The following is a 27561-nucleotide window of genomic DNA, read 5'->3' on the forward strand; positions in this document are numbered from 1 at the left end:
ACCGAGCAAACATGAAAGGTAGGGAGGAAAATTCCGGTTGAGACCCCACGTGTCTGATTTGACATCCAGGCAGCTGACAAACAATTAGACCCTCAATAAGTAGCGCTCTGAACCAGGCTCGCCCCAGGATTAGTCCACAAATGAGCCGCACATCACTGCTTATGTCTTCTAAATGGGAAGCGAGTGTGTGTGTGTGTGTGTGTGTGTGTGGAGGCAGAGTGTTCTACGCGTTGTTCACGCGGTGAGAAAGTGAGTTTGGTGTGTAGGGGTATGTGGGCTGTGTGACATTTAGCAGATTGGTGTTATTATCTGTCTCTGCCCTTAATATATCTTGAACACCTCTTTAAGAACTGTGTGTGTGTGTGTGTGTGTGTGTGTGCAGACCGGTTTATTTGTGTGCATGCTTTTATGCAGTACAACACTATTGTACATCGATGTGCATATACTCCGCACACGTATGTGCGTATAGCTGCTCGCTTAACTGCTGTGTTATGGCTGGTTCTCTGTTGTGGGTGTGTTTGGCATTTCATAATTGCATCATTACTCGCTCGGTCTCCTGCAAGAAGTTGGTGCATCGCAATCTGCAGCGCATGTTACAAGCAGACAGACACTTGCCCTTGATTATGGACCTGGATGGAACGGCGTCCTCATCAGGCTGTCTTGATTCACCGCAGCATGTGGGGAGACACATGATGCTGTGGGTGAATCTAATTGATTGGATGGCACCCAATTCCCAGGTCCAAGTCTCCTCAGGCAGCCAGAGTGAATCCGTCCAAGTGAAGGATGAGCTTAGGCGTTGGTCGCCACCCTAATAGATTGGCACGGGCTTCTTCCCATATGCCTCTGGTATCACCCTCAGACATCTCTGACTGCAAGTTGGCCAACGCCCGGCACAAAGTGACACTTCCTGGATCTTCGATGATGGACAGAAGTAATGAGACACATCCTGCACCAAACCCCACATCCAATTTTTTTATCATAGCTCTATTTCCACTTCTAAAACGTGCACTTGCCCTGTCTTCGACTGATGGATGAACACAAGACATAATGCTGAAAGTGGGATGAAAATATTGGGGTTCGCCGAGTTGTTTGTGTTTCACAACAAAGTCCTTGTTCCAACAGGTCAAGCTCCCCTCTCTCGGAGAACACGAGTGCCATTTCAAAGCTTATTGGATGAAAGTCTCATTTGCCCTTGGCTGCCAAAGATGACGTTGCCATGGAAACAGCTTCTACTGTTATCAATCATCGACTGTCTGGCAGGTAAACCACCTTTTTATATGAGTAATGATTCTTTCCCGTTTGGACATTTACAGTTTGCGGAATGATAGCTGAAGAGGCGAAAATCATGTCACTGTCAGAGATGATAGGATGGCCCAGGTTTAAAGGGACGCTCCTCAGTATTGACCTCCAGAAACAACACAGAAACAATACTCTCAATCTTCTTCTTCACTACCCCTGGGATTGTAACCTGTTTTGTTTCTTTGTCTGTTATGTTTTCCTTGATTTAATTAACACAAACCACAGAGCAAAGAACAGGATTAAAACATTAAAAACACATGAAAAGTACAGCAATTTAGCAATGGATGGTTGATCTTTTGTCATATGGAAATGCAATTGTTTTAAATTCAAAGGAATGGCAACCTATCAATATTGTTCATCTGGTTCGCTCGGAAGAATTAGCACTTTGAGACAACTGGCGATAACATGAAACGTACGGTATTTAGTCACTTCCCGTTTTCAGCAATGCATAACCTCATATTTTGAGAGAGCCCTCCTATTAGACCTGAATATCATATTTCCACGAGAAGAAGTTGAAGAAGTTGGATCAAAACGGCACTTTTCTGGATTGTTACGCTCAAGCTGTTACTGATTCTCTGACAGATTGTCTGGACAGCGGATCGTACCATGGTCCAAGATGGAGGATGGAGCCAGGTGACTTGTTCATTCCTATGGACTCCATAGAAGAAGAAGCTACTCTGACCTGTGACGCAAAGGGAACGCCCCCTCCTCAGTACAGGTAAGACCACCATCACCATTTATTGCTTTTCTTTGTTCAAAGGGACTCCAGCACAGAATCAGCAGCACTTGCTTCTCTTTCGCTCTATTCTTCACTTCACCATCATCACTGAAAGCACTCAGTGTCTTAAGAGGGCCGTGTTTAATGTAAAATACTGTGATCAGTGCAGGAAACATAACTTCTGTCTGCGTGGGGACGTAAGACCCCACTCGCATAACCTATGACTAGATATCGTGTTAGATGTTGGATATTGTAATATGGCATCAGAGTTATTTTGCACAATTCAAACAATAAAATCTAAAATAATCAAACATAACAGAAATAAATGAATCACAGTGCAGGAAGAAACAGAAAGCCAACTTGGCTTATTTGAAGCCTCCACCTATATAATATTAACATTTTCCAAATTTCAAAGAAAAAAATAAAATATGCAGAAGACATTACAACAAAACAAAGAAAGAAAGAAAAGAAAAAAAATAATGTAATTGTGTTGAGTGTGAGTGAGCGTGTGTGTGTGCATATGTAATATAACAGCTAAAACAAGAAAGACATGAAAACTAATCCATAAACAAACTGTTACAAAACAGCAATCAGATTTTTCTTTTCGGCATCTTTTAAAACATTTTATAGAGGGACATTCTTTTCTTAGGTGGGAAAAGTCATTCCATAGTTTGGTTCCCCTAAATCTTATTAAAAATTGACCTCTGCTGGTCAGTAACTTAGGAGGATGAAGATGTGAAGATTGACGAGTTGAGTGAGAGTGAACCTGTGAATTGAATTTATAGTAGGTCTTGAAATGATCAGGAATATTCCCTTCACCTGAAAGTATCTTATAAATGAAATCAGAGTTGTCTTCTCCTGGTTCTAAAGGCCGCATTGCAGCAAAAAGATGTAATTTCTGAACTTACAAGACTGATCTAACTGTCTATTATTTGCCTTTATTCACCTAGTCATGACTGATGATTATTTATCAAAACTCTCATTGTGTCAATATTGGTCAACCAATGGTCAACCTTACAATAACGTTGCAATATTGATATTAAGGTATTTGGTCAAAAACATTGTGATATTTTCATTTCATCCGTAACGCTCAGCCCCCAAGATCTGTGAAGAATGTGGCTGAAGAAAAGGAATAGTTATTTTGATCATGCTTTGAGTGGAATGATGAAACATTCTTGAAAAGTGCTGTGAATACAAAGACGTTTCCCATGGAATAGGCAGGTGCTTGCTCTCCATTTCTTTTTCTCCAAATGAGACTGAGCTGCACGCAGACACTCTGAGCAGTGGCGTCGTTGCGGCTTCACTAACTCATATTGACGAACGCGCCGCCAGTCTGCTGATTGTCTCGCCAGATATTATCTGTAGCGACACACGTGTGGCATCTTAATGCATCTTTAAATCTCCTGTCATAAGACACTGTGAGACCAATGCAGGTTGCTAGACACCAGCAGGCATTGATTACAAGTGTCTTTGGACGTTCAACAGTGGAGTTACTGTACGGCACAGCCAGCACAGACTGATGGTGGTGGAGTATGTGCTCTCATTATTTCAGGCTTTTCACGCTCCCCGCCTGAGACCAGGTATTTCCATGTACTGATTAAATGTGACATGAGCATGTTTAACGTGGTGTCTTTTCAAGCTGGCTGTGCTGGGCTCTGCAAGTCCTCAACACCTCTCTGGCTCCTCTCTTGAAGTGTAAATAGCCCCCCCCCCCCCCCCGCCTCCTCTCTTTTCTCCCTTCTCCTTTGCTCTGCCAATCCTGTCACTCACAAAGAGATGAGACTGTCATAGTATGCACACCGCAGCGGCATTATAACTGATGGGAGAAAACCACATCTTATGGAAAAGCATCTTCTCCTCAGCGGGTCGTAAAAAATGATGCATTTTATTTTTATATAAATCTGAACAGAGGGTGACATGCCTTACCTTTACTTGACCTGAGGTTTGAAGCCTGAGGCTCTGAGCGGCAGGATGATCCAGAATACCTGAGTTTCGATGCGGTCAGATGGTCAGACAACATGTGCTCACAAAATGAGTCTCGGGCAGAGTAATTCGGTTATCGGTGTTGCTATTCAATCACCTGCCCAATGCAGGTGACTCTCGGATAAAGATAACGTGGTGACGCTTGGATAAAGGTGACGTGGTGACGCTTGGATAAAGATGATGTGGTGACTCGAGTGGAAGCAGACATGTAAACACACATGTGGATGTACCACTAGCCGAGCCAACCCTTTTAATATTCATCGTATACAGACAAGTCTGAAACTGTATAGCCTTAAGAAATAGGGTTAACCCCCCAATACGTACAGAAAAACAGCTATTAAGTATAAGTGTCTGGAGTACGCAGCAAGCACTCATCGACATTCAATGGTTTGGATATTCTTTAAGAAATTATTTTGGAGGTTAGACTCGAAAGCTTCTGGTAAGTTGGCCATTATGGCCTCCACAGCTTTCATTTCCACTAAAGTGAAGTAGAATAGCAGAAGGTGGCTGAAGGAAAGAAATTTTTATTTTGTATGCTTTGAGAGCAATGATGGAACATTCTTGAAAAGTGCTGTTTCCTTGAACCCATCATTACTCTTGAAGAGCATTTACAAAGAGTGTTGTGGTGGAAGAAAGGGTTTCTCCCTCTGAATAATAGGGCTTGTTGAAATCAATGAATTTGACTCATGTTTTTCAGAGTTCTTTTAGGTGCGTCGTCTACTTTATAACACAATCTTAACCTGCTGTGCAAAGTGTTTTTGTTTTTTTTAAATGATGGATGTGATGGAAGGTGAAAGGGAGCATAAAGGGCATCCTTTGTTACGTGAGCCCAGTGTTACCTCCTGCCAAGTGCTAATGCTTTGCCCTAATGAGAAGTCAAAGGTGGAATAATGTCACATCATGTAAATATAATGTGACAGAGAAGAGGTGATTGTGGTTAGGACTGATGATAATATCTAGGATGGCTTCTAAAACCTTTATGTCCTGCTTCCTTTAAATAGCCAAAGACAACTTTGTGTGTGATACTCTACGATTAAACTTTAATGATCCCTGTGGGGGAAATGGGATCGCTGCAGCAGCAAATAGTGGTAGAGCAAAATGAAGAAAAATGAAAAAGACACAGAAAAATACAATATAAATAAGAAATGTGCATTTTAAGGGTTATATAAACACGTAACCAATAGCACGAGAGTATGTTACAGCATTATGGATTACAGAACAACTAGATTACAGGGACAAAACAATATGCAACGACCGTGGAACATGTGCAAATTAGACAGCATGCAATCATCAAACTACCGGTACTTGCAGTTTATAAAAAATGTGAGTCGGCAACAATTTAGGACTGAAACAAAAAAGACAACAAAGACCATTGAAATGCGTATCCATGTATTTACTTTTTACAGATCTACACACACTTATTCAACTGCCTTTTTACTCTTCATGACTTTATGAATATAGAAATTACTTTTTGTTTGAAACTTTGTTCGGAAAGTTGAAGCACTGCAGGGAAATAATCAAATGTGAAAATTACAACCGCAAAGTTTAACGCTGTTCTCGCTTCAACCTGCGAATTCTTCGACACCAGCACAAATGTACAGTGTATTATTCTTGCTTCGTTCGAGTGAGTTACTTCGGTGAGTTGTGTTCTCCAGTCACCTCCTGTCAGACCACCTTGGTTGGTAGAAAGAAATGGACAGTGTGTTTTGCCAGGGACTGATGGTGTCTTTGCCCTCGCAGATGGTCATTGAATGGGACTCTCATAAATCTGGGCCTGGATCGCCGGCGGCGTCTGTCTGGGGGCAACCTCATTATAAGCAGTCTGGACCGCTACCAGGATGTAGGACTGTACCAGTGTATGGCGTTCAACACTGTAGGAGCTATCCTCAGCAGGAGAGCAAGTCTGCAGTTTGCCTGTAAGTTGAAGTCAGTGTTTGTCACTTTTTATCAAGAAACGGTATGGAAGTGTAACTGCACTGAGCAAAAGATGCAGACCGATGCCGAACTAGGTGGCCGATATTTGCAATATTTATGAGGGCTGCCACATTAAATGCTGAAGTAACATGGGGGCGGCTTAAGTGTGGTGACTGTTCTTTCCTCGTGATCGTACATGCAAACTAAGAATGACTACTCTGTCAAACATCTGTGGTGTTTTATTGGGTATGCTCGAGGGTAAAGTCGGCAACCAAATTCCTAAATGTAGTGCATGAAGAATACCTAAATAAGGGCTGAAACTACAGTTTACATTGACTGAATTATAATATGCTTCTTTCTACCGACATAAGAAAGGAGAGTAATGCAAATCACTACAAGAAATAGTGCAAACATTGCATTTTAAAACAACTGCATTGCCACAAAAATAAGTCAGATTATATAAACTGCGATTTCTCTCACATCTCATATCTCTGGTGGTGAAACCAGCAAAAATCTTCAATTAATTAAGAAATGAATACTTACTATTTATGCTCTGTCCATTAAGGCGCCTTCTATTCATCTAAATAACATTTCACACCTTCTCTTGGCGGGATTCGGCCAATGCAGATATTTTTGGTTGTATTTGACAAGCTTTCAAGATAAGCACTGCTGAGACATAATAACTTTAAAAAAAAACTCAACCACGATGAGTGTTGGCAGAAATAATTTCTCGGTTACACTGTATTATCGACACACCTCTCTGATAGAAGGTTTACCTATTTTCACCTTCAAGCGAACATTGTCCAACTGAAAACTTTGAAAGTGATTAAAGCGAAGTCTGGATGATACAGAGTAGCCGGGAGATATACCTGCATGGCTAAATACCACCAGGGGTAGGTAGGAAAATGTGTGTGCTTTTTGTGATCCTGATCCTTTCACTATAAGCATGCACTGAAAAACTGTGTTTTTTATGATGTGACCTTATATAATAATAATAATAATAAGTAATTGTTACTTTAACATACTAGTATAGCTACACAATACTACATTATACCACATTATGCTAAGCTCAAGTGGTTACTCAGCTTTCTTAGACATGTACACAACTGGAGTTATAACCCGTTCTTACCAGTCTACCTCTCATGTCATAAAAAAGGTATAATATCTAATGTCGCATTCATCCATCATTATCCTGAGCTAAAATTTTCTGCACTGTATTTTTTGTGCTTTACAAAAACCCCCTCATATGAACAGGCACTTGTCCGTCTGTCTCTGTGTCTCTCTGTGTCTCTCCTTCTCTCTCAGGCATTCGCCGAGGTGCAATTCTCATGACAATTTCCTCATGGGCTTGTGCCAGTGTCTTGCTGAAAGCTTTGGCTCAGCTCTGTTTCCACTCTGATATGTGAATATCCGGCAGTGATCTTTCTTTTCATTTTTCTTTCCCCCCTCAGACTTAGATCATTTCAAAGTCCACACCAGAAGCGCAGTGTCGGTCCGCGAGGGACAAGGAGTGGTGCTTCTCTGTGGAACGCCCACTTCCTCAGGAGGTAAACAATCACCGTAATCTCCATCTGTGCAGCTCTTTAAAGTTCCTTTTTACAATCCCATCTAATGTCACGTCGTATTCTATCCACGATCATCTCGTCCGTGTCCCTGTTTTGTCCTCCAGACCTTACGTATGCATGGGTCTTCAATGAGTACCCGTACTTCGTTCAACAAGACAACCGACGTTTCGTCTCCCAGCAGACGGGAAACCTTTACATTGCCAAGGTGGAGCCCACTGATGTGGGTAACTACACTTGCGTCGTGATGAACAGCATCACAAAGGGCAAAGTTCAGAGCTCACCCACGTCTCTGATCCTCAGGACAGATGGTAAGACACGGCCCGCAGCCATGATGTGACAAGTACGCTTCTCAGCCTTGTATCGAGGACCTTTTCCTTTCAAGGTGGCTTTAATCATCGTACTCGCATGAGTGCTCTTTGTCCTGTCGTGCCTCGCTGTGGTTGAGTCACCGAGCGCTAATGCTTGTAAGTAAATAGTTGCTCCTCAATGTAGGCCAGCAAACAAAGCACCCAAATCTCTTCTTTGCTGACTTAGCTTTCTTATGATTCGCATTCCCTTTAAAAGCTTTTCCCCGTGCTTTCACTTCTCCAGCCGGCTCTCTTTGCTCTGTTGTTCCACTCTATGTTACGCCTTCATAGAAAGAGTGAATAAAGATTGCCTCGGAATGAATTAAACATGAGCTGTACGTCACTGGACCATTACAGTGAGTGTTCTGGTGGCTCAACCAGTTAGTTTCCACTCAATGTACTGTACATGTAGCTGAATAGATTTAAATCTCATCGCATCGCTTTCTGATCCCGGCCTTGACTTGTCTTATACAGACTGATGCAAACAATAAAGCACCAGAGGTTGCCCACTCAAGCTCTGAAATAATAGATAAACAGCCAGACTAGCTGGGGGAAAAAAACAAGATTTCAAATTCCACCAAGAAGAGATTTACATTTTTCCTCGCTGGTATTTCACTGCACTCTCGCGACTGCACATTTAAGTGATGTACTACTTTGAGTTCACCCATGAGAGAATGTTTGCTCATGTGTCTTTTATTTCTCCTCTGTTAGTTTGTTTGGTTCGTAATGCAAGCCTTATTGCTTGTAAGTCATGAATAATGGAAGACTGAGCAAGTTCTTGTGCTCGCTCTTCATAGGAGTGATGGGCGAATACGAGCCGAAAATAGAAGTTAATTTCCCAGACAATGTCCCCGCCGCGAAAGGATCAACAGTTACGCTGGAGTGTTTCGCCCTCGGGAAGTAAGCTGAATTCCTTGAAGCATGTTTTCAATCTTCTGCTGTCTTTCATTCTAGGCCTCTGGATCTCTATATAGTAAAGTCACCGTGGCAATTATATCTCTTAGAATATGGCGTCAAGCCACGATTGGTCTGAAAATCATGTGAGACAGCTTTTTTTCTGCTGTCGGATCTGGGCAAAAATACAGTGAAAAGGCTTTTAAGCTCCATCAAATACTTAATTGCTGCCAGATTATTACAGACACCTGCAACCTGAGCGACAGTCTTGAAAAGAACTTGAATCTCTGCTGAGGCTTTTCTTCCTCTGTCTCTTCCAGCCCTGTCCCAGAAATCACCTGGAAGAGGGCTAACGGCGTTCCCTTCCCCAGTAAAGTCAAAATGAAGTACTCAAATGCGGTGATGGAGATCCCCAGCTTCCAGCAGGATGATACAGGAGGATACGAGTGTGTGGCTGAGAACAAGATGGGCAAGAACATAGCAACTGGTCGACTGGCATTCTATGGTGCGGTTGTTTCGGCTTTGCTAAGACAACACAAAACATGTTCCTGATATTAAGAGTTGTGTTTCATCTTTGTTATGGTCCATCCATCCTGCTGTTGCTGTTAGCATGTGACACCAAGAATTGCTTGAAGTGGTTGAGTTATTATTCGGTATTATGATAATACCGTAGTTATCATTTTAACAGCTCATTGTTACACACACACAGCCGGGAAAAAAGTCATTACTTACTTCAGCCATGGCTTACTTCAGCCCCCGTGAATCTGTGAGAGAGGGGAAATGACATCTGTGAAATTGGACTTGACGGTATATAAAGTGGCTGCGAAGTGAGCTGTGCTTATCATGAGCACAACACTCTACCCATGGAAATTCCTTAAAAGCTGTAAATATGTAAGAGGTAAGAAGCCAGGGGGTTGTGTGTGCTGGATGGGAAACAGACCGGGGTGATCTTTATTATCCACAGAATTAAGGTGACAGGTCGGGGTGAGTGGAGACGTCGGGTGCACTTCAGCCGTCATGGGAGCTTTCTGCTTTGTGGCGCAGTGCTTCGTGCTAATCTCGAGTTGCCACAGGCTGCTGACACATTTAAGTGATGAAACTGAGTGATACCCTACATTCACTCCTCTCTCCTCTTTAAAGACAAACCTCTTCTCCACAAGCTTTACGATTTCCACTTATTCGAGCTGTCAATCTACGCATTGCTTTCCTTTGAACTATTTTGGATGAGGACTATTTGGTGATATAATGCAGCTCCTTTAGAACCTGTCCCCCTGGTTTTCTGTCAGATAATTCTCAGCAGTATATTTCTGTTCCCTCAGCCAAGCCTCAGTGGATGCAGGCCATGAAGGACACAGCCCTGGCCATAGAGGAGAGCCTATACTTGGAATGCCGAGCCAACGGCAAGCCCAAACCCTCCTACACATGGCTGAAGAACGGCCAACAGCTACTCTCAGAGGTGAATTACTGCCTGTCTTCCGCCACCTACCAATGTATCATTTTAATGACTTAATCCTCAGCTTCAGCTCATCCTTTCACTCTAGAGAGCCTGGCGTCAAACGCGCTGCTGGTTTTCCAAGTGCAATTCCGAGCGAGATGAGAGGAGAGGGTAAACATCTGAGGTGTGCCAGTGATGAGGCATGGATGTAACTGTCTCTTATTCTGCTCTACCTTGGCAGATTACACAGTCTTAGTGAGTGGATCAGTGTAGTCCCTGGGAGATTGCTCCATTTCATTTGAATGGAGTCGGTGGTTGTTTTTCATTATTCATGGTGCATGTTTTAGCTCTTCCAGATTTAAGGACAATGGGTTTAATCTTCTGTGAAATACACTGTGTACCACTGCATACCTTACAAAAGACCACCAGGGAAATACACAGTGTTAAACTTGACTTGTTGTTGTTTTATTTTCTTCGTAGCATTTCATAATGCTCAGAGCAAGTCTGATTTTGTCGTTAAAATACCTTTTTGTTGGAATGCTGTTAAGCATTCCAACTATTGTTATCCTGTTTCTTTATTCCACTATTTCTTCCGTCCCCCTTTTTTTGAAACTCTTCTTCTTCATTTTTTAAGCTACAGAAACCGTTCAACTATCAAAATGTTCAGCTATTTGAGCTCATCTCTGCTTTGACTTTTTCTATTTCTAACCTTTAAACTTTTTGAATGAAGCTTTTTGCAATTTTCTTTTGAATGGGATCTCTATGGAGAAAATCTTCAAATCCTGTTATACTTCTTCAACTTTCAAAGCCTTCTTCTTCCTCATACTTTCAGCTACAGACACCATCGTTAGACATTTCAACGAGAAGGTTTTTCAGCAGTGCAGTTTAAATGCTTTCGGGCTTCAACATTTTTCAGACAGATAGTCTCCCATTTCTTAATTTTCAGCAATTTTTTCCCAATTAATTTCAGCTTTCAGCATTCCAACGCATTTTCAGCAGGAAATGCATTTTCTAGTTTTAAATGCCATTCTTTAATTTGATTTTAAGAATATAATTACAGGTGCAGGATTCAGAATGTGATAACCTTTTGTTCTCTGTTCAAAGAGCAGTATTAGTTTTACTTTAGTTTTCACTTTCAGATTTACAGTATATGGCTTATGATAAGCATACCGTTGTGTGAACGCATATTCTTTCATTCAAAGAGAGAGCTTAATCCTCACACGCAACACAGAAATAATATGAGATTGGACTGTGATTCGTTGAGCAAAAACCTTACACGTAGCACCTCAAACAGCATCTATTCTATCAATAATGTCTGACGATGCATGCACATGTAAAAATAAATTACTTTTATAACAGGACCCTTCATTTCGCCAGACATACACAAATCTTACATGCTCAGTTGTCACTCCAGGATATTATTACAAGCTGTAAAGACTGGTTTACATGATGGAGAGAACAAGCATGTTTTGGAAAAGACGTTTCAGTTGCTGCAGCAAAATCCTGATTTGATCCACGGCCAATGACAATGCCTCCAACCCATCCGATGCATATTGAGCTTTGCCAGAGCGGAAGCTCCATTTAAGTCTTAAGCAATAATTGCTTTCTTGTATCCTCTTCCTTCACAGGACAGAATCCATGTGGAGGACGGAGTCCTGTCAGTGTCGGTGCTGACACTATCCGACGCCGGCATGTACCAGTGTGTGGCTGAGAATAAACACGGCGCCATATATTTCGCTGCTGAACTAATGGTTTTAGGTGGGATGGCATTCATCTCTCCCTTAAATCCTCCAATCATTGTTGTCAAAGAATCGTAAAGGTCATTTTACTGTCATTCTTAAAGGTTATCTGGATTAGCAGATAATGGGGTCAGCAAAGAGGGTTTTGTGAGGCCAAACACATTTAAAAAATCTTTTCCCCTTCATGGTATCCTGCTTTACTTTGATGTTAAGGTGAGAATGGGGTGATTGATACATAATTCCCAGTCTAACAATAAACAGTAAAACCAATTATAAGATACAATATTTGTTCGGACAGATAGGCTGTCCTCGTGAATCCATTTTCTACATTGAAAATTGACTAATAATCACCAGCAGCGACTCGTTTTTATGTTTATTTTGTTTTCCCATCACACATCTTTCAAACGTCTGTCTCCATTATTTTACAATTTGATGATTATTTTCCAGCTCAAACTGAAGCACGCCTCAAAACCCCTTTTGAGATTTGCTGCAGCATTGTACTAAAGACGGTTTACTGTTTCCACACAGCCTCTCCTCCAGACTTCACAGGGAACGTCCTCAGAGCTTTGCTCAAAGCCAAGGCAGGAACTACAGTGACTTTAGAGTGTAAACCCCAGGCCTACCCCATCGCCAGCATTTTATGGAAGAAAGGGAACCTGCCTATCCACACCAGTGACAGGTAATGACTGAACTGAAAGTTGCTGTATGTGTTCTGAGACCACTTTTATGATGCCATCGCATTAGACCAATGGCTGTTCAAAGTATACCAATATAACCAATTCAGTATTTTTCCCCACCTGAGCCCTTTTTTGTTTTGGTCGAATTGGTGAATATTCACCGCACTTACACAAGCTGCTCAATGTCTATGACGAACCGAGAATCAGAGTTTACCTTACGATAAAAAATATTGTATTTGTTCTTGGAAGTTGTATTGCAAAGTTGCTGTCTCTGTTTGTGCACTCCTATAGGATCACACTTTCCCCGGATGGAACATTGAGGCTTGCCAACGTGAGCAAGTCTGATGCAGGCAGCTACACGTGCTTCGCTAGGAATAGATTTGGCATGTCGAGTACAACTGGAAGGCTCCTTGTTACCGGTGAGCTCGGCTGTGAAATCGCAGAATGAACGCTTGTGCATCCCACTGAGTTAGCGGAATTTGTCGCTCAGTATGGATCAATGCAAGAGAGAGCTACTGTACCATGAGAACTTGAGTCAATAACTGCTGGGTCGAAACACAAGCAAACTTCAAGTTTTGCTCTGAGGAGCTTGTCAAAACTAGGGAATTCTCTGTCCTCGAGGGACTATGCATAATTAAGTAACAGCCTTAAATGTTTTTAGATACATTTTTGAAGTGTTTATTTATTCATTTTAGGGGGGGGGGGGTAATGGTTGCCCAAACTCAAGTGCAACTTGAAAGAAGAGCTCTTGTTTTTCAGTAAAGTTCTTTTGAGCTGCTTTGTGCGGCTGCATTCTGCTGCGACTGCGATAATGCACTTGGAAGGTGTTTGAGAAAATACTCTATCATTGTTTTCCTCAAAGCATTTGAAACAACCAATTTACTGCAACAAATGAAAGTGCCCTGAGTGTAGGCAATGAAAGCGCTAGTGAGGAGGTGTTACAGATGCTGTTATTGTCGAGCGTGTGCTTCCAGTGGAGTGATAGGTGAGTGTTCTCTTGTTGGTTTTATTGATGCGCGGGACGCTATTGTCGGCCGCTGTAACTGCCAAGGCCCGTTGTTTGTTGTTTTTAAATGGCGGGCTTATTTTTCATAATGCAGTCAGCGACACATAGCCATGACCCAGACATTGATTATCACCAGCCTAAGAACTGAGGGGATATCTTTTTCATGTGATTTTCAAATCCCCTCAGCAGATTCATTATCTTGACTTTTGAAGCACGACGGACTTAGCCCAATGATTGCTATTGTAGACTTTGAAGCAGCGCCCTTCATTTTGGTCGTGGATGCACAGAGCAGCCCATTACATGAAGTTGTATCTGATCTGCAGTGTATTGTAATTGCTATCAGGATTTCAGAAGATTATTCTCGCTGTGTCAGCCAGGAGTATTAGGCCATTTTAGTAGTGGCAGGCTGTGTGTTATCACATTATTCGACTAAGGCTTTCATGAGACCTTCCTTTTATACAGATAATACTCTGCCTGTGACTCAGTGTATCACAGAGCACCTTCTCCTAAGTGTTGTCTCACTATTGAGCCTCTATTACAGAAAATCAACAATACACTGCTCATCTCAGTTTCATCTCGCAATGAAATGTCTCATGTTCTGTGTGAGATTGGCAGTCAGAAATGAATTCCTCTCATTTTTTTTATTCTGGAGCAGATCCAACCAGAATCACCCAGGGGCCAGTGGAGATGGAGATCATCGTAGGCGAGAGCATCGTGCTACCCTGTCAGGTCACCAGTGACCCCGTCCTTGACGTTTCTTTCTCCTGGGCCTTCAACGGACAACTCATCGCCAAGGGAGACGGCCACTTTGAGCTAGTGGGCGGGGTGAGTGACCCGCAAGTCATACTTCTTCAGAACGTGTGAATAGGCAGTTGGCACCTCTTCCCATCTTGCTTCACTTCATCCCTGCCATTAGTTAAAAGAGACAGCTTGTGGGTTGACATCATGAAGATTTACTGTGGCTAGTTTTGCTGCAATGGGTGTGATACCATCTTTGTTTTTGCAATTCTAAAGTGTCCATGGAGGCATATTAAGCTGTGGGAATATGGAAATATTTGGACTATTAGATCATTCGGCTGTCCCAAGCTTCCAATTGTACTTTAGTGAATGAAGACATAGCTATGCTATGTCCAAATATACACCATCATGTAGGTAAATGTATTAGTTTCTCAGGCATTGTGACAAGTTGTCATCTTTTTGCTCAAGCTCAGCCTTCTGAAATAATCTTTTTTTTAATTTTTTATCTTGATTCTTGAATTATTCTTAAATCCTACTTTAACATAGCCTGCTGCACAGCTCCTCATAACAGATACACAGATACACATCATCAGCGGTGTCTTGGCAGAGCCTCAAATGACAAAACACTTTCAGAACACCCTCACACCCGAAGAGATTAACCATTCTTCATGTGTGTGTTTTGACTGACAATGTTCCGATCTGAAAAGAGACTTCCCCAGAAATGTCCCCAGTCCAAAAAGATTATCAACTTAACTTTGCTGCTTCGAGGAAATTTCATTTCCATAATTAAACCACGTTGGCTCTTCTGCCACATTTCCCTGCCAATACCAAGAGAATGATTTCACCACTAATTTGCCATTTGCTGCTTACGGGTGTCCTCACAGATGAGAATCCAGAGGGCCTTTTTTTCCCTCTCCAGTCGAGCAAAAAACATCTGAACTCAGTAGTAACAGCTTATTTGTGTAGTTTCTCACAACATGTCTTAAAGGCCATGATGATGACCTCTCCAAAAAGCAAAGGAAATAGCAATGGCCTTGTAAGACACAAAAAGGCCATTTGCTGCATCACATTTTGGCCTTGATCCCTTTCATCCCAGCTTATCTGGGAAAGAAGTATGTGACTAAAATGTTGTGTCATATTCAGGATGTTATCGTTATGTTTGCCTTCATGGCTTTGACTTCAAGAACTGTCAAGACGTGCAAAAATATCTTTGCTGGTTAAAAATCTTTTTCAAAAACAGGCTGGATTCTCCCCTGCAAAGTCCGAGCTAAATAACTGCACGATCTACTCACATTTCTTGGCACCGCTATTTACTGCACCTTATATATGCCTCACTACGTTCTTTAATAAGCTGTCAGAAGCTCTGTTATCTTTTATGCTACATAAAGCTTTCTTTCCTCCCTGGTAGAGAGCAGCAGGAGATCTGATGATCAGGAACATTCAGCTTTACCACGCCGGCAAATATATCTGTGTGGTGGACACGGACGTGGAGAGCCTGTCAGCCGTGGCTGTATTGATTGTCAAAGGTAAGGAAACCTCCTCTCCGCTCCGCGGGCACTAATTAAAACAGGGCGAACAGCCAGGATTGTAAAAAAGAGGAAAATGCAGGTAAAGTGTACTCTAAGTATGTGGATCTCTCTTCTATCAGGTCAAAAAAAAGGGGCAAATTATAAAATCTACACTTAACTATAAACGGCAGACGGTAAATGGACTGCACTTATGTAGCCTTTTTTCTACCCTAACGTACAAAACGGTTTACAATTTGCTTCTCGCTCACGTGCATACTCGCACATCGAGAGGCAGAGCCGCCATGCGAGGCGCTGGCTTGTCCTTTGGGAGCAACTTGGGGTTCAGAGTCTTGCTCAAGGACACTTAGACATGTAATAGTGATAAAGTGGGTGATAGATGTAGCCAACAACCCACCATAAAAAACCATGTCTGCACTCTGTAAGGGTTAACAATAAAGCTTTGTTGATAATATACATTTATGGTGACATTATAGGAATATACATTACTGACAATATAAAGAATGCTCGACTGTCGGGGCATGTAATGGTCACTTATGGTTTTAAAGTCAAATGCGTTTTGTCTCGGCCAGTTATTGCATTGCGACCAAAATGCCCATATCCTCGTAAAAATGATTGCGGATGTCCACAGCTTTTATGTCCTGCTTATTTCTAGTCGCAGTCACTTGATTACATCAAATAGAGGAGGCTCGCTTTTCTTTCAAAATGCATTCGGGGATGTTTGCGGAAGATGACTTGACAAAAATGTTCTGTCTCTTTTTAATGACCAATTTTCAACAATGCGGCAATGTACTTGACAGTAGAATGTTTAGATGCCTGTCTGTGCTCACTCATGCGGCATGTATAACTCCAGAGAGACACACGATTGTCAAGAGCTACATCGGTCAGAACTAAAGAGAACAACATTTGTTCTGTGTTTTGGGTTAGGGGCAGATTGATGTGCGGTGTGCAGAGTGAGAGAAGGAAGGCATCTGGCTTTGATCAATACGTCAAGTAGCCCAGCAAATTGATATTACGCAAATGTGTTAAATGTCAGATGAGGTGAGGGATGATGTTGGTGTCAGGATTTGAAATGGTTGGATCCATATCTTTATCTTGTGAGGATACCCACCAGTGATTTAGCTTGACACGTTAAAGACCTTCAAGGCAAATGCCATTAATAAGCACTGCTCTGCAGTTGGCTGAGGACTAAGTGGAAATAAGGCTGTTTCCCGAGCAGAAGCAATATCAAGGCCATGGAAATGGATTGGCCTGGTATTGACTGGGGAGGAACTTGTCTGTGATTCAGATTGTGCATTATTTACACTTCCTGCTCGCGGCAGCTGTCATGGATGTCTCATTGTTTGGATCGAACGTCTCCAAATGTTGGAGCGACTAAGCGTGAAGCTGGATAGAGAACGAGTCATGGAGGGCAAAGAATGGCGTTGCTTGATCACAACTGCAGCCCTCTAACAAACTGACAGTGGTCACGTGTCGAGTATCCTGTTTGGGAACCCCCACTCCCCATATCCCTGTGACCCATGAAGGACACATGTAACACGCTCAAATAATGTGCAACAACAATTATTGCAGTATATGAACCACCCAAGGTACAAGCTTTGCTCCCCCATCTTAAAAAGATGAAGACATGTTTTCTACCTCACCTCCGGTGTTATCCAGCCATGCAGGTACTTTTTGATTTGCCCAGGTTGTGTCACATCCAATTTTGAGAATGAAAACAGCTCAATACAATGGATAATAACCGGTGGTGGAAGAAGTAGGCCTTGTCAGATCCTTGACTTAAGTAAAAATACAACAATGTATAAATACTCCATTACAAGTAAGAGTCTTGCATAAAATGTCTTACCTAAGTAAAGACGTTTTATGTACTTAAAGTATCAAAAGTAAAAGTGCTCATGCAAAAAAAATGGCTCCTGTGACAGATATATCTTTATATATATGAATATATTATGAGATTAATATTATGTTACTAATCACAAGATAAATCTGAGGGGATATGAAATTATTGATGGGCTGGAAAAGACAAAGACATACTAGATTAAATGTTTTCATTTTTTCTTTATTTTTTCTTTCATTTTCGCTTTTCACAACATATTGGGCTCAAATTTTGGAGGAACAGCAAAACAACTCATGGACATCTGAAAAATGCAGGGATTGCGCAATGTATTGTAATTGATTTTTATATTTTTTACATTATGCCTTTAGTCTGTGAAGGAATAATAACTATCAGATAAATGCAGTCGAGGAAAAAGCACACTATTTGCCTCTTACATGTAATGGATTAGAAGTACAGTACTTAAATGCAGTACTTAAGTAAGCATACTTTTTGCCACTAACACATTTTCAGAAAAAGTATCCCTGTCCCCAATTAGAACTACTTTCTGCCAGAACATGTGCTGTGTGGATTATCCAAAGCAATTTGGACACTGAATCTGGACAGAGATGTTGCTGTCAAAGCTGCTAGCACCATTTTTAAAAATCCATTGACTCTCATTTTTTTGGGGTGGAGACAGACATCTCAGAGACAGACAGCTCAAAACCTTGACAAATTCAACTAAAACTTTCCGCATGGCTATATCCCTCAGTGGCTGCATTTACATGGGCTCCAAAAAAATACAATTTTAATGTTAAGACAACAATGTGAATAATGCAGCACTCGTTTGACTGTGATAATGAGTGTGTCAATGTGTTTGCGCTTTAAGCTAGCGCGAGTGTGATCGCAGAAACAGATATGGACTTTAATGACAATGCTGATTATTGGTGTTATTGGCAATCGATGCATTATTGCAATCGTGTAATATATCAGCCATTGAAAGCGGCTCAGTCATTCTGCAGGGTGCTATTTCCGATCCTGTCTCGCTCCACTCGTCTCGCGGCACTGAAGGTCAATGATAATCGCTCCTGACACAAAGACTCTCGAGTGATCATTTGGATGCCTGTTTTTCACAATGACAATGTGAAATGTTTTAGATACCACTCCACGAGGCCTCGCAAATACTCCACCGGGTGGTGTTGGTTACGGAGAAGGTCATGTTATACAGATACCATCATAGTCATTAGCATTCAAACCACTCGGTGAGCACTCGTGCTTGTTTGACAGTTGCATCATCATCATCGTCGCCCACCTGGAAGACAGTACAGAGGGCAACACACCAACTAAATGACATTTAGTAGTGTTTCATCACTTTTATAACATACTATTATTCAGGTTCCCATCTGGCGATTGTGACGGAGTATATTACAAATATGGGTAATATTCAATCCAGATCGAAATACTACAATACACCGTGTCTGTACGTTTTCACAATACAGCCAGATATTAATTTGCCCCGTGCCAAGTTCACAATAAAAGCCCAGACAGTCTGTCCATATTAATAACAGATTATTTGAACACCCTCAAGACACTGACAGCACCCTCTTGCCTCAGCCAATGAAATATAATTAAGAGGATAAGGAATTGATCCTTGATTGTGTGCCCCATTAATATGTATTACTGAAGCCAGTGTATTAAAGTTTTTTTATTTTTTAATCAGGAGCTGCTAATGAGTTTTACAAAGATCAATATCTCTAAAGCCAGGGCTGTAAGGCAAAATGTTTGTGGGCTGCACGTTCAAGGCTTTGGTAAACAAAAAACAAATGTAGTTCAGCAGTTACTTGTTTAGCATACGTGCATTTATAGATTTGGCAAGTACATGCTGCATAAACCATTGATTGTGTATTAAAATAATCATTTGAGGCTTTAATAATTTGAATATTTTGCTTCAGATTAGAAACCACTCCGGAGTCGGTGAGGAGTGTGAGCGGAGCTAGGGGCGATATTATTCCGCGGTCTGTCTCAAAGCTCTCTAGTGGTCTATTATTTCTGATGAGCCGACACGTTCATTAGAACAGGAAACAGAAGATGAGGCTAAAGTAAAACATCACGTCGCTTAATTGGTAGGATAATGAAAATAAATGATAAAACTCTGGTGCTTCAGGGCTATGAGGCCCTTTTTCATCTTTTACCTTTTAATTTGAGTCCCTACATCTACTCACATCTGCTGTTTCATCGATCAATTACCAGGAGGACCATGAAAGGGAAGGAATACAAGTTGGTTGAATATTGGCGGATAAATCTTGAATTAACTTTTAATTCCTTGCGAAGGGCATAAACTTCCAATCAAACTCGCGCTTGCTAATGTTGATTTCAAGATACAAAGGCATCGTAACCTCTTGAAGCGATATAGTTTCGGTGGAGGTGTTTTTAATGCAAATGTGTTTGCTGTTCATGTTTTCCTCACAGTACATGTGAGTGCACACATTTACATCCACATTCTGCAGTCTGGTCTGTGCCTCTGCGTGTGCAAGTACCTCACAGTGTCTGTTCCTGTGATTGAGCCAGGCCCCCCCAGTCCTCCAGACTCTGTGACGGTGGAGGAGGTGACGGACAGCACAGCCCAGCTGGCCTGGAGTCCCGGCAGAGACAACGGCAGCCCAATCACCAATTACCTCATCCAGACCAGGACTCCCTTCACCGTGGGCTGGCAGAGGGTTAATACAGGTGGGCAACGCTTGAAGATGAATGTTCATCTTATTCCACATGTGATGCTACTCAGATAATTCATGGATCCCCACGGAGAAATACTCTTGCTTCTCTTCCCGCATCAGCGGGGAGGTGAGAGAGTAGGGTCAGCTACAGACCGAAGGCTCAGGTAATGGTTGGGGATTCAGGGTCTTATTCAAGAGAACATAAGGTCATTATTGCTGATTTTACATGATCTCATTTAAACCACTTAAATGACCTTTACATCTGCCAAAACCAAAAGCCTTTTTCATCCGCTCAAGTCAAGTCTGTGCGGATGTCTTCTTGAGCTCTTGTTGCTATGGAAGTTTAATGCCCCCATTGCAAACATGTCTGCCAAATGAATGTAATAAAATAAAATAGATTTTATTCGTTTATTTGACAGGGACAGTGGTCATTGTTTCACGGAAAACTGTAAATGAGCCATAATTAGCCTAAATGGTTCATTTTTATTTGTTGTCCTTTGCTAAATGCTGAAAAGCCCCCCAAGAAATAGCATAAAACATCATATATATCTTTGTTTTTTTAAATGAATATACAAACCATAGACAATAGAGTGCAGTACACATCCACCAATAAGTAATACAGAATATAACACACAGTAGTTAGCTACAACCCCCGCTAAATAAGCAAATAAGAGAAAAGAAAACAAGGAAAAAGTTGAGTTAAAGTTGCTATAATACATTTTTTTTGATTTTAACAAGGGATCAAAGGACTATGGGCATTGTATAAGGGGTCACCTCAGTTTTACAAACGTTTTTACTTCACTCTCACCATCAGGGAACAATGTAGAAACTAGCGAAGTGGAGCATTTAGCACATAAAGAGCCAGAGACTTCTCTCAGGAGTTGGTAGAGACCTTCCAGTAAACATACCTTACCTTCGTCGTCTGCCTTTCACCCTTCGTTAGTATTAAGGTGCAGTTATCTGTTTATGTGTGTCAGACATTATGATTATGTCTCCTCTCCCCCCCCCCACCCAGTCCCACCCTTTCAAAATAAAAGCCCCATGGATTAACTGTATTTAAACAAGCTCAAAATTAGGCTTTTTTGTTAAAAAAATGAATGCTCTTACTAATACTGCGACAACTACTACTGATGCTGCTAATATAGTATTACTACTACTGCTACTACTACTTCTACTATAACTTTTGCTGTTGCTACTATTACTACTACTGCTACTGCTATTACTGCTACATCAATATTATTACTACCACTACTGCTATTACTACCACTACTACTATTACTTATACGACAACTGCTACTACTACTACTGCTATTCATGCTACTAAAAGTAGTAATACTACTACAGCTATTAGTACGACTGCTACTCGTACTACTACTACTGCTACATCTTCTACTGCCATTACTAGTACTACTACTACTACTACTACTGTGATATTAAATACTACGACCAATACTACAGCTATTACTATGACTACTGATACTACGTCTTCTACTACTTCTTCTAATTACTAATACTTCTACTACTAATAATACTTCTACTACAACTACAACTTCTACTACTACTACAAATATCACTACTACCACTACTAGTACTTATTCTAATGCTACTAATACTTCTACTAATAATACTTCTACTACAACTTATACTGCTACAAATATCACCACTGATGAATTTTTTTAAGCCACAGAAACTGTTCAAATATCAAAATGTTCAGCTCTTTCAGGAGAGGTGTGATATGACTTTTCATATTTGTAATCTTTAAACTTTTTGAATTATTAAGCTTTTTGCAATTTGTTTTTGAATTGGATATCTATTTTCAGCAATGTTTTTGCGATTAATTTCAGTTTTCAGCATTCCAACGCATTTTCAGCAGGAAATGCTTTTTCAAGTTCCACATGTTCAGCTATTTTAATGATTATATTTATCGAGTGCATGTTTCCTGTTTTATTCCAGTGCCAGAGCTAATCGATGGGAACACACTGACAGCCACTGTGGTGGACCTCAATGCCTGGGTGGAGTATGAGTTTCGGGTTTTGGCCAAAAACAGTGTTGGGGTTGGAGAACCCAGCCCTGTGTCAGTCAAGACCAGGACAGAGGACGCAGGTACAGTAAATGTGATTCACTTTTTTGCCCTCAAATAATTAGCTCTTATCAAATCGTACGTGATCTTCAAAAAGAAAAAAAAAAGGTTTTTAGGATTGCCGTACTCGTTTTGTTCAATTTTTGCACGCCTGAAGTGTTCCTCACATGGAGGTCTGTGTTGTGCAGTTCCTGATGCAGCACCAGGTGACGTGAGTGGAGGAGGTGGAAGCAGATCGGAACTGGTCATCACATGGGAGGTAAGCCATCAGTCTTATGCTCTAGTCTGTTACACAAAGTGCCTGCAGTTAATCTTTTTTATCCTTGAGTGAGATGCTTAATATTTCTCGCTAAATCAAACTGCTCTATTTTGGCTTGCGGGTGTCATACATTTTGGGGGCAATTGAAGTCTGGCGCTGCAGTCGTTGTAATTTCTTCGTTAAAGAGTCTGCATGTAAGGCAGCAACAATGTATACACAAGCGGAACACTTAATCTGACAGTCATTGTCATTAATGAGTCGGATCTGTGCTGAATTACTGTTCAGCCAAATCTGCAATGCTCAAATCTAGTAAACTAGTACAAAAATAATAGAATAGTGTGGAGACTAAAGAAGTCATTAGTTTGCTAAATCTGTCTCATCATTTGAGTTTTCTCATTTCATTTAATGCAGAAACAACTAGTTTTAAAAGCTGCACGGACATTTCGTAATGAGATTTTTTTTCAAATGGCATTTTGCTGCTCATTTCAATTCGTCAGGTGAGTCACAAAAGCAATTTGTGGGTCAGGCAGTTCTTCTGGCACCATGAGAGTGGGTGGTGATTGTGTCAGCCCAGAGGCGGGATGAACGTGAGTGGCTTGTATATGTTTTAATATCACTATAGTTTTGTGTTTCACTCTCAGCCTGTCCCCGAAGAACTACAGAATGGTGAGAGCTTTGGTTACATCATTGCTTTCCGCGCCTTCGGAGAAGTTAGCTGGACTCACGTGGCCACCTCTGCCCCCGGTGCATCGCGCTACGTGTACCGCAACGACAGCATCGCGCCCTTTTCTCCGTTTCACATCAAGGTTGGCACTTACAACAGCAAAGGACAGGGTCCCTTCAGCCCCGTGGTCACCATCTACTCTGCAGAGACTGGTAAGGGAATGGACGTGACTTGGGCTTTTGAAAGCGCTTGATAAATAAAGAGACTTGCTGGAAAATGAATTTGTTGAAATCTTTTTACACGTTTAAAAAAAAAAAGGACAAAAAAACGTGCAACATGTTTATTTAAGGGTAGGCAAATGGTCTCCAAATATCACCACTCTTTTGAATGGCTGTTCTGAAGTGAAAGCCGGTTGGCATTTAGATCTATGCCACCTCTGAGAGGGGAGGGTCAGGCTGTAGTGTAGTGTTGGACTTTTTACCAGCAGCACCTGTGTGTGATGAATCATTCAAGTAGAGATCAACAAGAACAGTGATGAATGTAAAAATTCAAGCGATTTGTTCTGCTTGTCTCTGTTGGAAGAAGGCGGCAATGCTCAGTCTCTTGTCGTCTGTTTTTCAGAGCCAAGCGGGATGCCAGCAGGAGTTTGGGCCAGAAGTGTCTCTGCCTCTGAGATTGAGGTGAATTGGCAGGCGCTCTCCTTCTCCCCTGAAAGGGTTCTGGGCTATGAGGTATATTTTCCTCTTTCAAATGGAAATAGAAATCACACACACACAAACACAACACAATTACAATGCTTGTCATCACCCCTGTTGTACCTCAATGCCATCACTTCCAAACTCTGCGTCGCCATGGAAATGGCTGTTTCAGTCGAGGCGACTGTTATAGCCGAAATGATACAGTTCGTTGTACCGACACGACGGGAAAAAAACATATCAGAGCATATTTATTTCAGGAGAACAAAAGGAAATTGCCCTATCCCCATGCCTTTTCAAGTGGCTATCAATTATGGGTTATGGATACCGTCATACAGAGCTCATGATAGTCTTTAAGCTGCAATATCAGACCTCGGCGCAGAATACCAAGAAATGCCCTCTCACCAAAAACTGCATCATTATACTAAGAACGGCCTTCTGTTGTTTGTTTTTACAGTTTGGGAGTGGAGTCTTTTCATTGTTCACGAAATAGAATAGGAATATTAAATTACATTTTAAACCCGAAACAGTTGCATTCTATTTCACCTTCAAAAACTGGGACAGCCTGATTGCCTCACCTGCATACTTATGACTGAATCATCAGGCTGATCAAAGGGCTTTATTATAAGATGTTGTTGTTCTTTTTTCCGTTTCACATATGAGCTACCCCAGTGATGTCAAGATCAGCTAACATTGAATAATGATGAGAGAAAGGTAGATGGGCGGGGGGGATGGAGACTATATCTTCAGTCGGATGGTTATAGATGTCACTTGTTTTATGATTGGTAACTTTAGTCGGTATATGATCTGTATTATTTTAATTTAAATGCATGTCATGATTAGTCTGATTTTTATTGTAGTAAATTCTGTAATACACGACACAGATGGATTTATTGTGTAATTGTTTCAGTGCTACAATACATCAGTCAGTCGAGTGACAAAGAAACCTTGACTGTTCATTTTGATAATTGATGAATCGTTTCAGTCACCAAGCAAAAATGCAAAACTGGTCCTACATCTCGAGCATATGATGCTTTTATATGATTGTGAATTAAATACCTTTGTGTTTTTAAGTGCTGGTTGGAGAAAATAGGAATTGTTATGGTATCACCTTGGGCTTTGGGAAATTATAATGGAATCTTTTATCGTATTTTTTGACATTTTTATGATTAAATAATTATTTACAAAAAAAAGAGAATCCGCTCCCTAGTGTCACTCTCTTAGTTGTATCTGAACATAGTGTGAGATTCAACAGTTATGAAAGTCCACGAACAAAGGCTTTCGTAATGTCGGATCAAATATCCTGCTGGAAACGTAAAAGAAAGCTGTGACCTCTCTTAAAAGGATACACCCAGAGGCAATCCTTTAACAACAACACATTTCTCCCAAGACATCAGATACTTGTCACATTTTGCTCTAATCGGAAACAATCTATCACGGTTGAATCCCAGATGACACGCTCTCTGTCTTGAACAGGTGGTATACTGGGAAGATGACACTAAACCAGAGACCATGGGGAAGGTTAGGGTGCCTTGGAACCAAACCTCAGTCACAGTGAGCGGCTTGGCAGGAAACACGCAGTATTTCCTCACAGTCAGCGCCTTCAACACAGCGGGCACCGGCCCCTTCCTCCCTGCAATCAATGTCACCACCAAAAAGCCACGTAAGTTGCAGCACCCAAGATGCCGTGCTGCTCGGGTGTTTGGTTTTCTATTCACACTGGTTATCATCCAAGTAAGATGGTAGAAACAATATATTTCTCTAATGTCATTCTTTGAAGTCGCATAATCCCAGAAGAGAAAAATGATAATTCTTGTCGAACGAAGTGACAACCGTGTGTTTTAGTGCTGCCATATAGAAAATAATTATTTCTAAATCATGCAGCACCAGCCCAACCGCCGCTGAATGTCGAATGGACACTAATTGGCTCTCAGCTGTCTCTTTACTGGGAACCTGTGGTGGCGACTGAATCAGAGTCGGAAGTTACAGGCTACCAAGTGAGTATTACTCTCTCAATATGCTCCACACTAACATGTTTATTCCTACTGTGATTATGAGCATGGACCTTACATAAGCTGTCAGACTGTAAGTACATTGCACTATGTGTCACCCATCTTGTTTCTCCCTCCCCCCCCCCCATTCAGCTGTCATACAGGAGACAGATTCACAAAGAGGTAAACACACTCACAACAGCCAATTGGACAGCAGAGCTTACCCTCCCTGAGGAAGATGACGACTACATCATCCACATTCAGACGCTGAGTGAAGGAGGGCTGGGCCCAGCCTCAGATCCCATACGAATCCACCAACTAAGTAAGCTTGTTGTTCACAGTTGCGGCGGTTAAGCATGCATTTGAAACAAAGATTCACCGGGACGTCAATCGCTCACAACATCTATATTTTATTATTTACCCGCTCTTGGAAATGAATTCACTGAGCACTTTTTAAACCTGACAGGGACATTTTGTTCTCCGTTGACTCACCATTACTCGTGTCCCCAGCCACCCCCTCCATGGGCTCTTCCAGGCTCATATTTTGCAGAAATATGCAGCGCAATCCATCTCTGTCGCAGAGGTTGACTTCCTCTTTTACTAGATGCTATTACTGTCCCGTGGGACTCCAGGGGGGGCTCCTCTTCGGCTCTAAATGCTAATTTGCATTGTTGATATTCTGTGTTGAATCCCTGAAAATAGCAGTTGAGAGAGATTGAATTCCACACTGGCTTTTCTTTTAAATTTCATTTGAAAAATAGGCTACTTTTTTTTTTTCGAGACTCTTTGGATACTGAAAAGAAAAAGATGTGGGCAAAACACATTAGTAAGCAAAACAGAGTGCTGTGTTTATAGAAACTAGTAGTTCTGAAACATCAGAAGTGGTTCAGGAGCTTTCTTATGCATAAATAATATATTTTTTTCCAGGAAAGGGTTTTATATGGATGTCATTACAGGGAAATATTCAGTGATCCACAGGAACTAATTGACTCACTTAAATCATACATGAGCAACTAGTGATTAGAGCAAACTGCATCAGGCTCCTGGACCGTTACACCCAACTCCCTTAATACATTTTTTACTTACAATCGCAGTCATGAGCCAGTACATGAATACGTTTTTACCGCATTTTAAGTTCCCCTGTGAAACATCATCATGTGTGATTCATGATTTGGAAATTTAAGTATCTTATTTTCAGTGAGAAGGCAAATCTGTTTTCAGCTGTGTCTGCAGGTAACATAGCTGAGAGCTCAAACTTAAGATAAGGAACACCGTCCGCGTCCTCCAGCAGGTTTCACATCAGTTTATCGTGTGTGTTTCTTTGTGTTCCAGGTATGAGTGCCCGCGGCTCCAGAGCCTGGAGTGCGTACATCTCCCCTCTCTCCCTGCTCGTCGCCATCGCAATATCAACATTCAGGTCAACGTCGTGACACCATGACAAACTCTGCTCGGTTTTTCAACCTTCTTGTTGGTATTTTCTTTTTTTTTTAATGAAATTTGTGAA

At 41.4% G+C, this 27561-nt stretch overlaps 1 protein-coding gene across 1 annotated transcript; it reads left to right on the forward strand.

Moving 5' to 3' along the window:
- Positions 1-1205: 1205 nt before the first annotated feature.
- cntn3a.2 (contactin 3a, tandem duplicate 2) lies at positions 1206-27487 on the forward strand (the record flags this gene model as incomplete). The annotated part of the gene is made up of 22 exons (XM_079274471.1): positions 1206-1260; positions 1882-2017; positions 5741-5916; positions 7366-7461; positions 7584-7787; positions 8624-8726; positions 9041-9225; positions 10040-10176; positions 11784-11913; positions 12423-12573; positions 12863-12990; positions 14233-14402; positions 15724-15841; positions 20223-20381; positions 22322-22471; positions 22637-22707; positions 23349-23583; positions 23993-24102; positions 25543-25729; positions 25951-26063; positions 26211-26379; positions 27390-27487. 22 exons carry the CDS (start codon positions 1206-1208, stop codon positions 27485-27487), a joined length of 3081 nt encoding a protein of 1026 aa, XP_079130597.1.
- Between the last annotated feature and the right edge of the window lie 74 nt (positions 27488-27561).

This window comes from Melanostigma gelatinosum, assembly GCF_949748355.1.
Source record: "Melanostigma gelatinosum genome assembly, chromosome: 8".
In the NCBI taxonomy this organism is placed as follows: Eukaryota; Metazoa; Chordata; class Actinopteri; order Perciformes; family Zoarcidae; genus Melanostigma; species Melanostigma gelatinosum.